The 12,789-nt window shown below is 44.0% G+C and overlaps 2 protein-coding genes across 5 annotated transcripts in view; one reads left to right on the forward strand and one right to left on the reverse strand.

Annotated features, from left to right (window-relative positions):
• nfkb2 (nuclear factor of kappa light polypeptide gene enhancer in B-cells 2 (p49/p100)) overlaps nt 1–4,985 on the forward strand; it is a 38,018-nt gene extending 33,033 nt beyond the window's left edge. For all 4 annotated transcript variants that reach the window (XM_088915342.1, XM_088915340.1, XM_088915341.1 and 1 more), the window contains 6 exons: nt 222–324; nt 600–829; nt 1,484–1,562; nt 2,681–2,838; nt 3,163–3,274; nt 3,477–4,985. In XM_088915342.1, coding sequence (XP_088771468.1) covers nt 222–324; nt 600–829; nt 1,484–1,562; nt 2,681–2,838; nt 3,163–3,274; nt 3,477–3,565 — 771 coding nt within the window. In that variant the 3' untranslated portion in view covers nt 3,566–4,985. The remainder of the gene's footprint in view (nt 1–221; nt 325–599; nt 830–1,483; nt 1,563–2,680; nt 2,839–3,162; nt 3,275–3,476) is intronic.
• Nucleotides 4,986–7,788: 2,803 nt separating this feature from the next.
• The window catches only part of LOC148835145 (uncharacterized), an 83,648-nt gene continuing 78,647 nt past the window's right edge, over nt 7,789–12,789 (reverse strand). The window contains exons 16-17 of the mRNA XM_088915346.1: nt 12,409–12,552; nt 7,789–11,889 (exon numbers count right to left, since the gene is read on the reverse strand). Coding sequence (XP_088771472.1) covers nt 11,665–11,889; nt 12,409–12,552 — 369 coding nt within the window. The 3' untranslated portion in view covers nt 7,789–11,664. The remainder of the gene's footprint in view (nt 11,890–12,408; nt 12,553–12,789) is intronic.

Below are 12,789 nucleotides of genomic sequence, written 5' to 3' on the forward strand. Positions count from 1 at the left end.
GGTCAGTGCGTGTGGCTGTGAGTGTGTCTTTCCCCAGCTGGTCAGTGTGTGTGGCTGTGAGTGTGTGTCTCTTCCCAGCTGGTCAGTATGTGTGGCTGTGAGTGTGTCTCTCTTCCCAGCTGGTCAGTATGTGTGGCTGTGAGTGTGTCTCTTTCCTAAGCTGGTCAATGTGTGTGGCTGTGAGTGTGTATCCTGGTCTCATTGTGTCTCTCTTTCCCCAGCTGAAGGCGGAAGTGAACCTGAGCACATTCGGAGGAAACACCCCTCTGCACCTGGCTGCCAGTCAGGGCTCCCCAGTGCTCTGCTCCATGCTGATCGCTGCGGGTGGGTTTCTGTGTGGTTGGTGACCTGTGTGGCTACAGAGTGATGCTGCAGACACTCAATACCTGTTGTAATGAGGTATCAACTAAAGCATGTAAGAAAGTAACAAATATGAATATACATACAACATGTATACAGTATATCATAACTCTAATTAAAACAATTTCTTGTAAATTTTAAGAATTTTTGAAAATGGTGAAGTTCAGTAGAGTTAGAGTTGAGTGTAGTACCCTAGTGATGCCAGCTCAGGACTTACAAGCTCCTGTCTCTTCCTTCAGGCGCAGAAAAGCGTGTGGAGAATGATGAGCCACTCTTCTTCAGCTGTTCGTCTTCTTCTGATGAAGACGATGATGAGGAAGGGAGAAGCACGACCAGCAGGCTGCCTAGGGGAGAAAATAGACTATCTCCAGCTGTTGCCCCAGAACCACAGCCGTACAGAGTGACTCCTAACCCACGCAAGAGACCTGCCCGCGGCCACACCCCCTATGATCTGGCCAAGTGTCAGAGGGTGAGCCACACAGCCTGTACCCAGCCTCTCAGTCTCAAACAGGCAGTGCCATGGCTATGACTGGCATTGTTCTGACTGCCTAGTATTGCCTTGACAGACTTGGTATTGTCCTGAGTGCATGACTCCGACTCAACTGACGGGCAGATGGTCCTGACAGACTGACATTCCCTAAGTGAAGCATGCTTATGAAATTTTATCATGGAAAATCTGATGCCATGGTTTTCCTATCCAAAAGCACTTTCATTCGTTCACCTTGTTGCAGTTGTGATTAGTACAGCTTGAAGAGCTTTGCAATACCAATAAGCACCGACAGTGATTCCTGGTCTGAGTTTAGTGATGCAGTCTTGTAGAGTAAGAAACATGGGCAGAACAAGAGGAAATATTTTTAGGGGGACAGAAGACACTCGAAGAAGGCTCCACAGCTGAAACATTGTGATTCCTTTCTTCTCTTTTCAGCTGGGAATAAACCTATTACTTATTCATTTGCAAGAAATTAATTAGTAGTATTGAAGACCAGCAGGGTGTAGTTGGTTGTAAAGTGCATTGATTTAATTTTAACAAAGTTTAAAATGGCTTAATGGGGGGAACAGGGCTGTATGAAGAATTCCCTGTTTTGTGCCGGGTGAGTGTTAATTAATCAGTCGGTCCTTGCAGGTCCGGGACGTCCTGGAGAGCAAGCCACGACCCAGCACCAGCAAAGACACAACCCTGAGCCCGCAGGCAGAAGAGGAAGGTAGGAGTTGCTGCTCTTAGGGTCAGGGCCTCTGGGTCCACTGACTTCCGAGCCTCAGAGTCCAGGTCTGTGCTCCATGCTACAGGAGCTGCGCCCCGACTCCAGGCCTGAGAGACAGGATCTGCATTCCCCACTACAGGAACTGTGACCTGACTCTGAGTCTCGGAGTCCAGGTCTGTGCTCTCCAGGCCTCACAACCCTCTTTATACAACTACAGAGCCCACTGATCTGTCCTGCCCCCTGTGCCTGGGCACATAGGCTATAGGCTTGTCTATATTAAGGTGCAATCCATAACTATGCACCGATCTGTACATGGATGCTGTGACCAAAAATAGCATCATGGACAACGTCTCCCATCCCCTCTATGACATGCTTGTAGAAATGAAGAGCACGTTAAGCAATAGACTGATCCATCCACGGTGCGACAGGGAGCGCTACAGAAGGTCATTCTTGCCTTCTGGCATAAGACTGTACAACACATCCACCTTGCGTCTGGGCAGAGGCAACATTGACAGTGACCTGTTTCTGGACTGAACAGTAAACTGCTACATCTGTTCCTTTTCTTTTTCCCGTTTACAACCGTTTTTGTGCAATATATGCCAGGGACTTGTGCAGTACATTTATATTTATATTGTGCAATACAACTTTTCTGTGTACTGTTCTGTTCTGGTTTGTTCTTTGTGTGTTCTGGACTGTTAGTAACTCTTCTTAGTGCACTTCTTACTGTACTGTTTGTATTGTATGTATTGCATTATTATTATTGTACCATTCGTTACACCGTTGCTGTGTTGTCTGTGTTAAGCTGCTGTTGCACTGCAATTTCCCTCACGGGATCAATAAAGTATCTATCTATTATAGCTCTGTAGACAGTGTGTACTTAGAGAAGAGAGCAGGAAACCATCTTTTCTGCTAAAGATTGAACCATTTCTTCTGGTACTGTACATCATTTGAACCTTGAGTATTAGTTTATATACAGTAGGAATAAAAAAGAGAAATGATGAGTCAACCCCAACGTGGTTTTTGCTTCTGCAGCTGATGCCAGGTAACTAAACCCTCTGCCCCTGAGAGAACTCCCAGACCTGGGCTCTCTCTCACTCATGTGCTCTCTGCCCCTGTAGGGAAGATGGATGGGGAGACACTCAACAAGCTGTGTGGGATCCTCAGAAAAGTGGACGTCCAGTGGAAACAGCTGGCAGAGAAATTAGGCATGCTTATGCTGGCCGACCTTTACAAGGAGTGCCCGTCACCCTGCAGGAGCCTGCTGGAGGGCTACCAGGTGAGCCATATTCACACCCTGCCCTGCACTATAAGTCAGAACTTCTGATGTTAACAGGAAGGTTAACGCCTTCCTTTCCTGCTTTCTTTTAATTAGGCATTTAGGAAGGTACCTACGAGCATAGCTCCCTCTGTCACTATACTGGGGTATATTGCACTGTACAGTTTATACAATCTGGTTCTTTAGGAAAGAGTGCCACCTACTGGTCTGCCAGCACCACATCTACCTGTTGCAGGAGAAAGGCCTTTGCCCAGTTGCAGTTTTCAGCTGTGAAAGGGTTGGTTTCTATGTTTGCCTCCTGACCTTTGGTCTCTGTGTTGCCAGCTGGGAGGAGGTCGAGTGGAAGGGCTGGTGGAAGCACTGGAGGCTATGGGGCTGAATGAAGGAGTGAGGCTGCTGAGACAGACAGAACTGAAGAACAAGACACCAAGCACAGGTACTGGAATTGCGCTCTCTTCATGTTGTATTATTCCACATTGCCTCCCAATATTAATCTCTGTAGACTACCTGCTCCCCTCTTTGTACAAAAGTAAGATAGACAGGTAGGTAAGGCAGACATGAAGACTGATCGGTGCTCTTACTGTATGTATTTATGCTGTGTGTTAACTGCCTTTCCTCTCTCCCTGTTTCTTCTTCAGAAGTCAAGGTTGACAGTGGATTCTGCAGCCATCCCACAGAAGAGCTGCAGGAAGAGCACATGGAGGAGTCTGTCTTGGCTAACTCCTGATCCAATTGGCATAGCAAGAGGATGGCTGCCCGAGCTCCTGCAACAATTAAAAAATCAGACACCAGCTAAGCCACCTCACCTGAGAGGGGTCCCGTAGCAGGTTTCTTATTGACTGTGAGCTCACTGTTCAGATTCTTGGGTCAGCACATGCCACCTTGCGATGCCACGGAGACCATCACAGTCTTGGGGTGTTCAGTTGCTGTAAGCCTAAAAATGTCTCTCACTTACCTACAGAACAGACTCTTTCAGTGGAAAATGGACACCACGAGCAAAGTTTGCAGTTGTAAATAACCAGTACTGATTCTCTGAGTTAATGGCTGGCAAATCATTGACTTCAGGCCTTGCAGGCCACCACAGGATGGAGAAGGTAGATTCAGTGTCACCTTCTGATGTGTGTGGACTTGGAAAACTTCCGGAGCTTTTACCCTTTTGCTTCTCACATGGAGGGTGGAGAGTGGAAAACACTGCCATATAAAGACAAGCATTTTATTGATATAATTAATAAAACCTCATCCAGTGTGAAAAGGCATGGCATATCTACTGTCCTGATTTCATTTTGGCTTTTTGTTTCAGTATAATTATAGATCTTTAACCTTGTATGTTTTAGTGCACTTTCAACAACCCATGCTCGAGCCTACCCCCCCACCCCCTGGATAACAATGAACTGGTAATGACCTGCTGCACATTAGCCATGTGAAACTCCAGAGAAAATGGGATTGTCTACTTTGTATGAAGAACTTGCTATCACAACAAAGAGGCAGGTTTAATAATCCATCCCCATCCATTTTTAGAACCGCTTATCCAGTGAGGGCCTGTTAAACCATGAGTGTATATTTTTAAAACATAGCATGATAGTGTGGATAATAACTCTTACCTATGCTGTGGAGTGCTAGATTATAAAGACCCCCAGTATTTTCATGCAGTATTTTCACAGGCATCTATGATCTAACCACAGCACCTTGGTCACAGTTTTCAGTAATGGCTACAAACCTGTATTTTACCCCTTGAAACAAACAGCTGACATCAGCATTGCTGAAGGGCTCCAGAATATTTGAAACAATAGAACATGCATTCAGCACCACCTACAAGGCTTGAAACTACTGCTGCCCTTACACAGCTGAGGATGGTCCTCCCAGAGCTGAGCCTGGTATGAAAAAGGTGCTGCACACACGCTGATCACTTGAATTAATAAAAACCAAACAGCAAAAATCTACTTCACAACACAGGATGGACATAAAAATATACAGAAATTGCACTTGATTGTAGAAGGTTTTTATGAATGGCCATTAGTTTGTGTTGTGTTAGTGCTCAGTGAGAGCAGATGCTTTTTCTGAGCTACTTAATTCCACTTTTCTGTATTTTTAAATTTTGTTTAATTTTGTTGTTTTGTTTTAAAACCAATAAAGTTTTTTTTTTTAAATGACTGAATAGCCAGTTATTGTGAGGTGTTCCAGAATATTGCGCTAATTATGAGTGTTATTAGAAACTGAAAATCTCCGAGAAGGAGGCCATTTAGCTCCTCCCATCCTTGCACATTTGGCTGCTAGTAGCTTAGCGATCTAGGAATTTAAACAAGATTGCTGGGATCCAGCAGGACGATGCTTGCAAGCTCAGCACCAGGCAGCATGTCACTCGTTTTTCCCTGTCGAGAAAGCCTTACAGCCCTCCATTACTTTTCTAAAGTCACAAGTAATAGGTTTATTCCATGCTGAAAAGAGAAGAAAGAAAACACAACGTTTCGGCCATGGAGCCTTCTTCAGGTTTGAGAGGGTGTATCACCATCTTCAGGTGTCTCACACCTGAAGAAGGCTCCACGGCCGAAACTTGTTTTCTTTCTTCGTTTCAGCATGGAATAAAACTATTGTTCCTTTGCAGCCTACGCATGCCACCCACCTTTTTTATAGTCATTTCACATACACAACTAAAAATAGTGTTTACGTATTTTGGCAGCTTTGCTGTAAGGAGGAGGCTGCCCTGACCCCCAAAAGAAGGCTTGCACCTGTAGGAGCCACGTATGCTGCAGATGCCAGAACGCAGGTTGGTGAACATGTGGAATAGGTACAGTACCACTTGCTGACGTGTGCTGGTGTGCAGTATATTTTCTCGTTTTTCTTGGTTTCCAGCTATGGCATATTCACGAGTTATAGTTTGTCAAGTAATACCAGTTACCATGAAGCTACAGTACCTGTGTGGAAGTATGTGGAGTGGAGTGGTGGGCAGCAGAATTGTAAGCTGAATCCCCCAATAAGGAGGAATATCTGCAATGTAAGCTAGAGGAATGGGAGGGGGAGGAGTTGAAGGCTGGTACTGGCTACCAGTTGGATGCCAGCGAAGAAAGGGTGAATAGTTTAGGGACCCCCATCGCTGTAGCTGCCTAGAACTGAACATTAGGGACAGTGTGGGGTTGAACAAAGAAACCCAGGTCCAGTTTAAACTATGGCACTGTGAGCTTGATCTCACAGGGCAGAGTGGGTGTCAGCAACCAGAGGCTCCTGTGGTGGACAGAGAAAGAAGACTGGGAGAGAGGATTGTGACAAAAATGACAAAGTTGTTATAAAAGTTTTTGAGCCCTTTGGTATCATCTGCATTCCTGAATTAATTGCTCCTAAAGTGTGATCTGATCTTCATCTAAGTCATAATAATAGATAAACACAATCTGATTACCCAGATACCACACAATGGTAGTCTTTCTTGTCTATGTTTAAACATTCACTGTTTATCGTGGAAAATGTATGTCAACCTCTAGGTTAATAACCTCTATTATTCAGCGATTAGAATCAATGAGATGACATTCAGGTGTGAGTCTGAGCTGCCCTGCCAACAATAACAAGTTTGGTTACCAACACTATTGCTCTTCACAACACTGATTTGTCAAAGTGAAACATGTCCCGATCAAAAGAGGTTTTAGAGGACAGGAGAAGAAGAATTGTCGATGCTCATAAGGGTTGAAAGGTTTACAAAAATATTTCTAAAGAAATATTTAGGCCTCCATCAATACACAGTTATGCAGACAGTGTACAAATGGAAGAAATTCAGTACCATTGCTATGCTCCTACAAGCGTGAGCCATACAATGGTCGAGGAGGTGACAAAGAACCCTAGGTCAAGAGCTAAGGAGATGTCTCTTGCACTGGATAATGTCGGTGTTCATGTGTCCTCAATAAGAAAAACACGGAACAAGATTGGGGTGCATGGGAGGATACTACAGCGGAATTCACTGCTCTTCAAAAAAAACATTGCTGCCCACCTCAAGTTTTCCAGTGACCACCTGGAATTTCCACAATGCTGCTAGAACAATGTTTTGTGGACAAATGAGACAAAAGTGGAACATTTTGGCATAAATACATTTTGGCATAAATACAAAATTTGGCATTATTTTTTGGGGGGAAAAAAACACCACTTCATACCAATACAAAAACCTCATCCCAACCATGAAGCATGGTGAAGGGTGATCTGATCTTAATAGAAATTGGTTCATGCAGCATAACAATGATCCTAAACACAGGAGTTCATCTACAGCAGAATGGCTTAAAAAGAGGAAATTCTGTGTTTTGAAATGGCCAAGTCAGAGTCCTGGCCTTAACCCAATTGAAATACTGTGGCATTAACTGAAGCAAGCTGTTCATGCAAGACATCCCAAAAATATCAATGAATTGAAAAAGTTCTGTAAAGAGGAATAGGCCAACAAACCCCCAAACATATGTGCAGGACTGATCAGCCTCTACAGGAAAGAAGAGAGAAGGAGTTGGAAAAACTGCCGCAGGGTGAATCTGGATGCTTGATGACATCAGCAACCTGAAAGAAACACACAAATGGTATGGAGGGAGCAGAGCTGCTGTCTTTGAGTGAAGCCTGAAGAAGCGAGGAGGTCTCAAGATCACCTAATGCAAGACACATGCAATGGTATGAGACACAGAATGTTTGTACAAGAGAAACACTGAGGTAAGTCCCGGGTGCGAAACTTACATATACAGTTGAGCAAAAGTGTGAGATTAGGTTTTTAACCTTCCTCCTGAATCTCTATTATAACTCTTGTTAGATTTCCATTAAGAGCAGCTGCTCCTCATTCATCAGGTTCTTTCAATCAACAGCTGGCCATCCTGACATCCAACATCAGCTTTTATTACACCTGGAAAGGAAGTGGGCAGAAAGCACTGAAAGAACTCTAGTTCATGATCATGATGACAATGTGCTTCCACTACAAAACCAAAATTAAACTCAATAATTTTTTTAAAACATTTTTATTTTTTTCTACACCTCATAAAAGAAGCTCATATACAAACGTATTCTTACAGAGTCAATTCTTTTCAGGCTGTCAACAAAGGAACAGCTAACAGGTGTCGAAAAATGATCCAAGTAAAAACATTTAAAATCAGTCACATTCGTAGCAATCTAGAACAGAGATGTCACAGAAATCTATTTTACAGCTTTTTTGTGTTGTATTTTTAAATACCTGCATATAAAACAGCATTAAAATACAATATACTTCTGATTCTCTTTCAAATCCTGATTCAATAGACAACAAGAGGTTTCAGTGATGGACAAAAAAAGAAAGCTTTCTTTCAGCTCAAATGCACTAGAATTTGTAAAAAGGAAAAAATGCTGCTAGCTCTTGTATTATTTACATGCCTATAAGTGTTGATCAGAGTGGGGAGAATATCAAATCAGCACTGATGTTCTGAAACTGATGTTCTCAACAGCTGGGCGCCAGTAAGGCAGGGAGTTCCAGCTGTGTGGAAGGTGGAGGCTGGATTGGGGAGAAAGCATCTGTAGTGGGGGGAGGATCTGAAACCAGCTCACCCAACTGTCTGGCTACTCAACACCTTCACAGCCAAGCAGTCAAGTGAGACTGGCTGTGTCAGGAGGCCTCTCCATTATAGGATTTCACAGCCTCACCCTCTCCGCAGCCAGAATAATCGCAGCGCATAGAAATCACCAAGTTTGAAGACAAAAATACACTCTGTGATGAAATGTTTTGCGATCTGCATTGTGCACACAACACAATGGCCTCATGTTCTCAGGAACAGGGGAAAAGGGCTACAGTGGGCTGTGGCAAGGGATCAGGAGGGCTCAGAACAGCTCTTCAGACTTCCTGCTGGAACCCCACCCCTTGTGCGCTGCACAGTGTTGGGGGCATAGCACTCTGGCCACTCCAGCACCAGCCACATACCGGAAAGGATAATGAAAATTAAGAAATAACAGCAATAATAACAATAATAGGAATAATAATATTAGCAATAACAATAATATCAGCAGAATTTACACACAGTTTATGGCTCCTCCCTGCACAGAAGTGAAGTGGGAAGTGATGCCCAATAAATACCAGCATTCAGTCAGACCATCTCCAGGGACATGGGGGTCTACTGATTCAGTCTAAAACAATTCCTGCTGGGAGTCTCAGCGCCTCCAAGAAGAAATGTCAGTCTTGCTTAAAAAAAGAAATGCACTACATCTTAAAAGACTGACTCCATTACTTCCATTTTTTTAACAGTTGAAATGTCGCTCGCCCTGTAGATCCAAACAATACAAAGCAGAAAAGGGATGGCTCACATCCTGCAAGAGCAGCAGTGCTGCAGCACTCCCTGAACAAAGCTGAAACAACAGAGATCTGCAAATCGGAGGAGAGCACGCCTTGCTGGGAGACACTCTCAAAGGGCAGGGGAGAGCACTAGGCCCACAAACCCAGGCATCTGCTGCACCCCTGTTCACCCCCAACAGTTCAGCTTTCACTCTAAGATGGGCAACATCTCAGGGTATCTTCAGCCCCATTCCTCATCTAGCTGCAAAACAAGATCAGCAGAACAAGCATGCTGGAGGATGTGAAACCGGTATCTTGGGCAACAGCAGATTGGACATGGTGGCTGTTTCCCCAGCGCAAAAGCACCTGGTGCAGAAACAGGGAGCTGCACATTTTTTAGGTCGAAAGACCTAAGAAGCCGTGGAGTGCTGGCAGAACTGATTTCTCCTACATTTCAGTGCAAATGCACTTTTATGGCTGAAGCTGTTCAATTGTCCTGTAGTACAGCTCTCTCTGCTGGTAGAATGTTAGCATTACAGCTTGGATTTATGTACAGAGTGGGCCTGAGTAGAAGATGGCTTTGCTGTTTGTGAGACAGTACAATACCCGTTCTGAGATTCACACAGTTAGAGTATTTTACATTCAAATTTCCTTCAAAATGTCTAGTGCTACAAGCCTGTTTTCTATTTTTTTAAATCCTTCCATGTGACATTAAAGGTATTCATTGGTTCCATAACATGTAAAAACATTTCTGTAGTTCCCTTTAACCTATAATTCTTTAAATTGTATTGTTTTCAAGGATTTTAAGCTTTGTCTTTTTTGCAGGATAAGATAAAAAAAAACAAAGCAAACAGTAACAATAATTCAATTCATGCACAGGAAAGTAACAGAGCTCCTAAAACTTTCAAAAATCAATGCAGCCAAGCAGCAGAGTGCACAATAGAATTGTGGAGAACTGTGTTCGGTGTGTGCTTACAGTGATGTTGACTGTAAACAACACTCCTTTCATTGGACTGCCCTGCATTGGGTGCACAGTCTTCAGGAGGGGGTGGATTTCTAAACAATAATGTTGCATTTGCAGCTTCACATTTAAATAACCCAAAATACATTTGTTCTTAATTCACACATTCTATTCATTTAGAATTAACGTGCACCTTCCTTGAAAGGCAAATCAAGAACAGAAAGACAACCATTTTACATTCTCAAAAATGACATTCAGAGCCTACCTGGATTAACTACCTTAACTTAGCCTCTCCAAAACAATGAACTCATGGCATACCTCATTTAAAACACACTCAGTACTTCTTTAGAAAGGTGGAGGAGCAACCCTGTCAGTGACATTAGAAAAAGATCAAGCAACGTAGCACACAAGTGTTTCACAAATAAGAAGCAAACTGGATGGCGAGGAGAAGGATGAGTACAACTGGAACAATGTCAGTTTAAAACAACTCAACTTGGAGAGAGAAATGGTAAAAGCATGCCACAGAACAGAGCGCATGCACCTCTCGTCCTAGGAGATAGGATCACATTCCAAGGTTTAAACCTGAGGAGTAGAAAAAAAACAAGTACAGCTCGTCTTACTACAGCAAAAACCCAGGCTCGTCCCCGAGATCTGAGCACTCCTGTCTTTGTAATCCAGTGCCCATTGACCACACAGCAGGTACAGAAATGCAGGGAGAAAACTCTGCAGAGAAACAGCTCCATAGCATATCTGACAGCAGTCAGATCCACAAAGCAATTAATGCCCTTTTTAGAGCTGCCAATTTTGTAAAAAACTGATCTGGAACAGAGTTTGTGTTCTACAAACAATGTAATCCACAGCACAGAAAGTGATTTGAGGCTTTAAAGCTACCTCCGCCATTGTAATCAAAACACAGAGCAAGAACAGGACATGCCAACTGTACACAGCGTGGATGTGCTTCTACAGGTTATAGATTCAGGGCTCAGCCCTGATGGCCTCCATCATTATCTATTACTTTTTTTGCAGCAGCCATCAGCGTTCATCAGCTCCTTCACAGAAAGTGTTTCAGCAACAAACAATTGTGCATGACAGTTTTAAAAAAAATCAGTTTCTCTGAAGAACCTATGACAGTCCAGACTACAGTGAAATAAATCCAATGAACCTGGCCATTATTTTAAAGTTAACCACAGTTTAAAGACATATGGACTTACAAGCATGTTTCATCCAATTAAAAACTAAACTCATTCAGAAGCACAGGCAGGAGGGACAAGCCAATGAAGGAAAAAAGTTTAAAAATGTCAAAAGTGAGAACCAGGTGTGAACCAGGCCTAATATTGGTTCACATCAGCATAGTTCAAGCCTGCACAGCGAGTATCAGCGTATCTTCTCTCGATGGCTTCTTTCCCCAAGGTCTCTGCTCTCCCCACTCCACTCTGCTTCACACACTCAAATGTTGCCCACTTCCTCTGTCCCTCACATGATCTCCACTGCATTCCTATTGGCTAAGGAGACTGGGGAGATGAGAGAGGCCCCATTGCTGGTATCCTGTCTCTCCCTTCCCCCCTATGAAGAAAACCTTACTGGGGAGAATGCCATCCATGCGCCATGCCCCTCCCTGGCCTCATTGTTTCACGGCCTGCCGGTAACTGTGTCTCTGGCCTTGACCCTCGCTGCGCTTGCCCTTGGAGCCGCTCTGCTGGCTGGTCTCCTGCTGCAGTGTGGGGCTGGAGTGTGCGCGCTGGAGCCCGTTGTCATCAAAGAGTCGTGACTCGAATGCTGCCAGGTCCTCCTCCCCACAGCGCATCTTGGCACGCAGTAACATGGCGTAGGTCCCATAGCGTGTTTTCTGCCCAGAGAGAAACGGATCGATGAAAAGACACAGAGGGAGGCAGATGGAGAGGACAGGGGATGAGGCCACAGAAATAGAATATAGTCAAGCTGTAAAACCTTTATCTCAAGGATCTTTGTTCTACTGCAATCTGCTCTCATTTCATATATTACAGCTACTCTTTCCTTGGAAAGTCACAATAAATCACTCCTTCAAGCTAGTAGCCGTAAGGAGCCCTGTCGCATTAATAAGAGACAGTGAAATAACAGGCCACGACACCTGGCATTAACTAACTCAAGCACAGCTGTACCTGCTAGACTGGTCTTGTGTACCCTGCTGGGCCTGATGCAGAACTAAGATTCTAAAGCTATCTGATATCTAATATTTTGACAGTACAACTAGTGGGGTAGTGCTGAGTGAAACTTGGACAGAATCTCTGATGAGTTTTTGCACTCCTTTTCAACCAGCTGGGTTCGATAGTGAAAGATGATGCATTTTATCCTATCCTATCCTTCATCCTATTAACTGTGCTCTCACCTCAAATTCCAGATATTCATCCCTCTGGCGATACTCCTCCAGCTCACGACCTTTGACCTTGCGGTCAGGAGCATTGGAGCGCAGTTCGGCTAACTCAGAGGAGGTGGCACGAAAGCGAGCCTCATGGGACTGGACCTGCTCCTCCTGCAGGGACACAGACACAGTCCAGCAGAGCTATGTTTAGCTTATCTTTATAATTATGGAATTTCCGCTCCATACCGGAATGTTGTTCTGGGGAAATGGACATTGCTATTGGTGCACATTGCAATGTTGCACCAATAGCATGCACAGAGCATTAGTCATTGACAAGAAGTGAATAGCACCTCAGAGACAGGCTGCTACATATTATTTATGATTTGGTTTCAGACAGAGATGGAAGTG

The sequence above is a fragment of the Atractosteus spatula genome, chromosome 5 (assembly GCF_055471065.1).
Source record: "Atractosteus spatula isolate fAtrSpa1 chromosome 5, fAtrSpa1.hap1, whole genome shotgun sequence".
NCBI classification, from domain to species: domain Eukaryota; kingdom Metazoa; phylum Chordata; class Actinopteri; order Semionotiformes; family Lepisosteidae; genus Atractosteus; species Atractosteus spatula.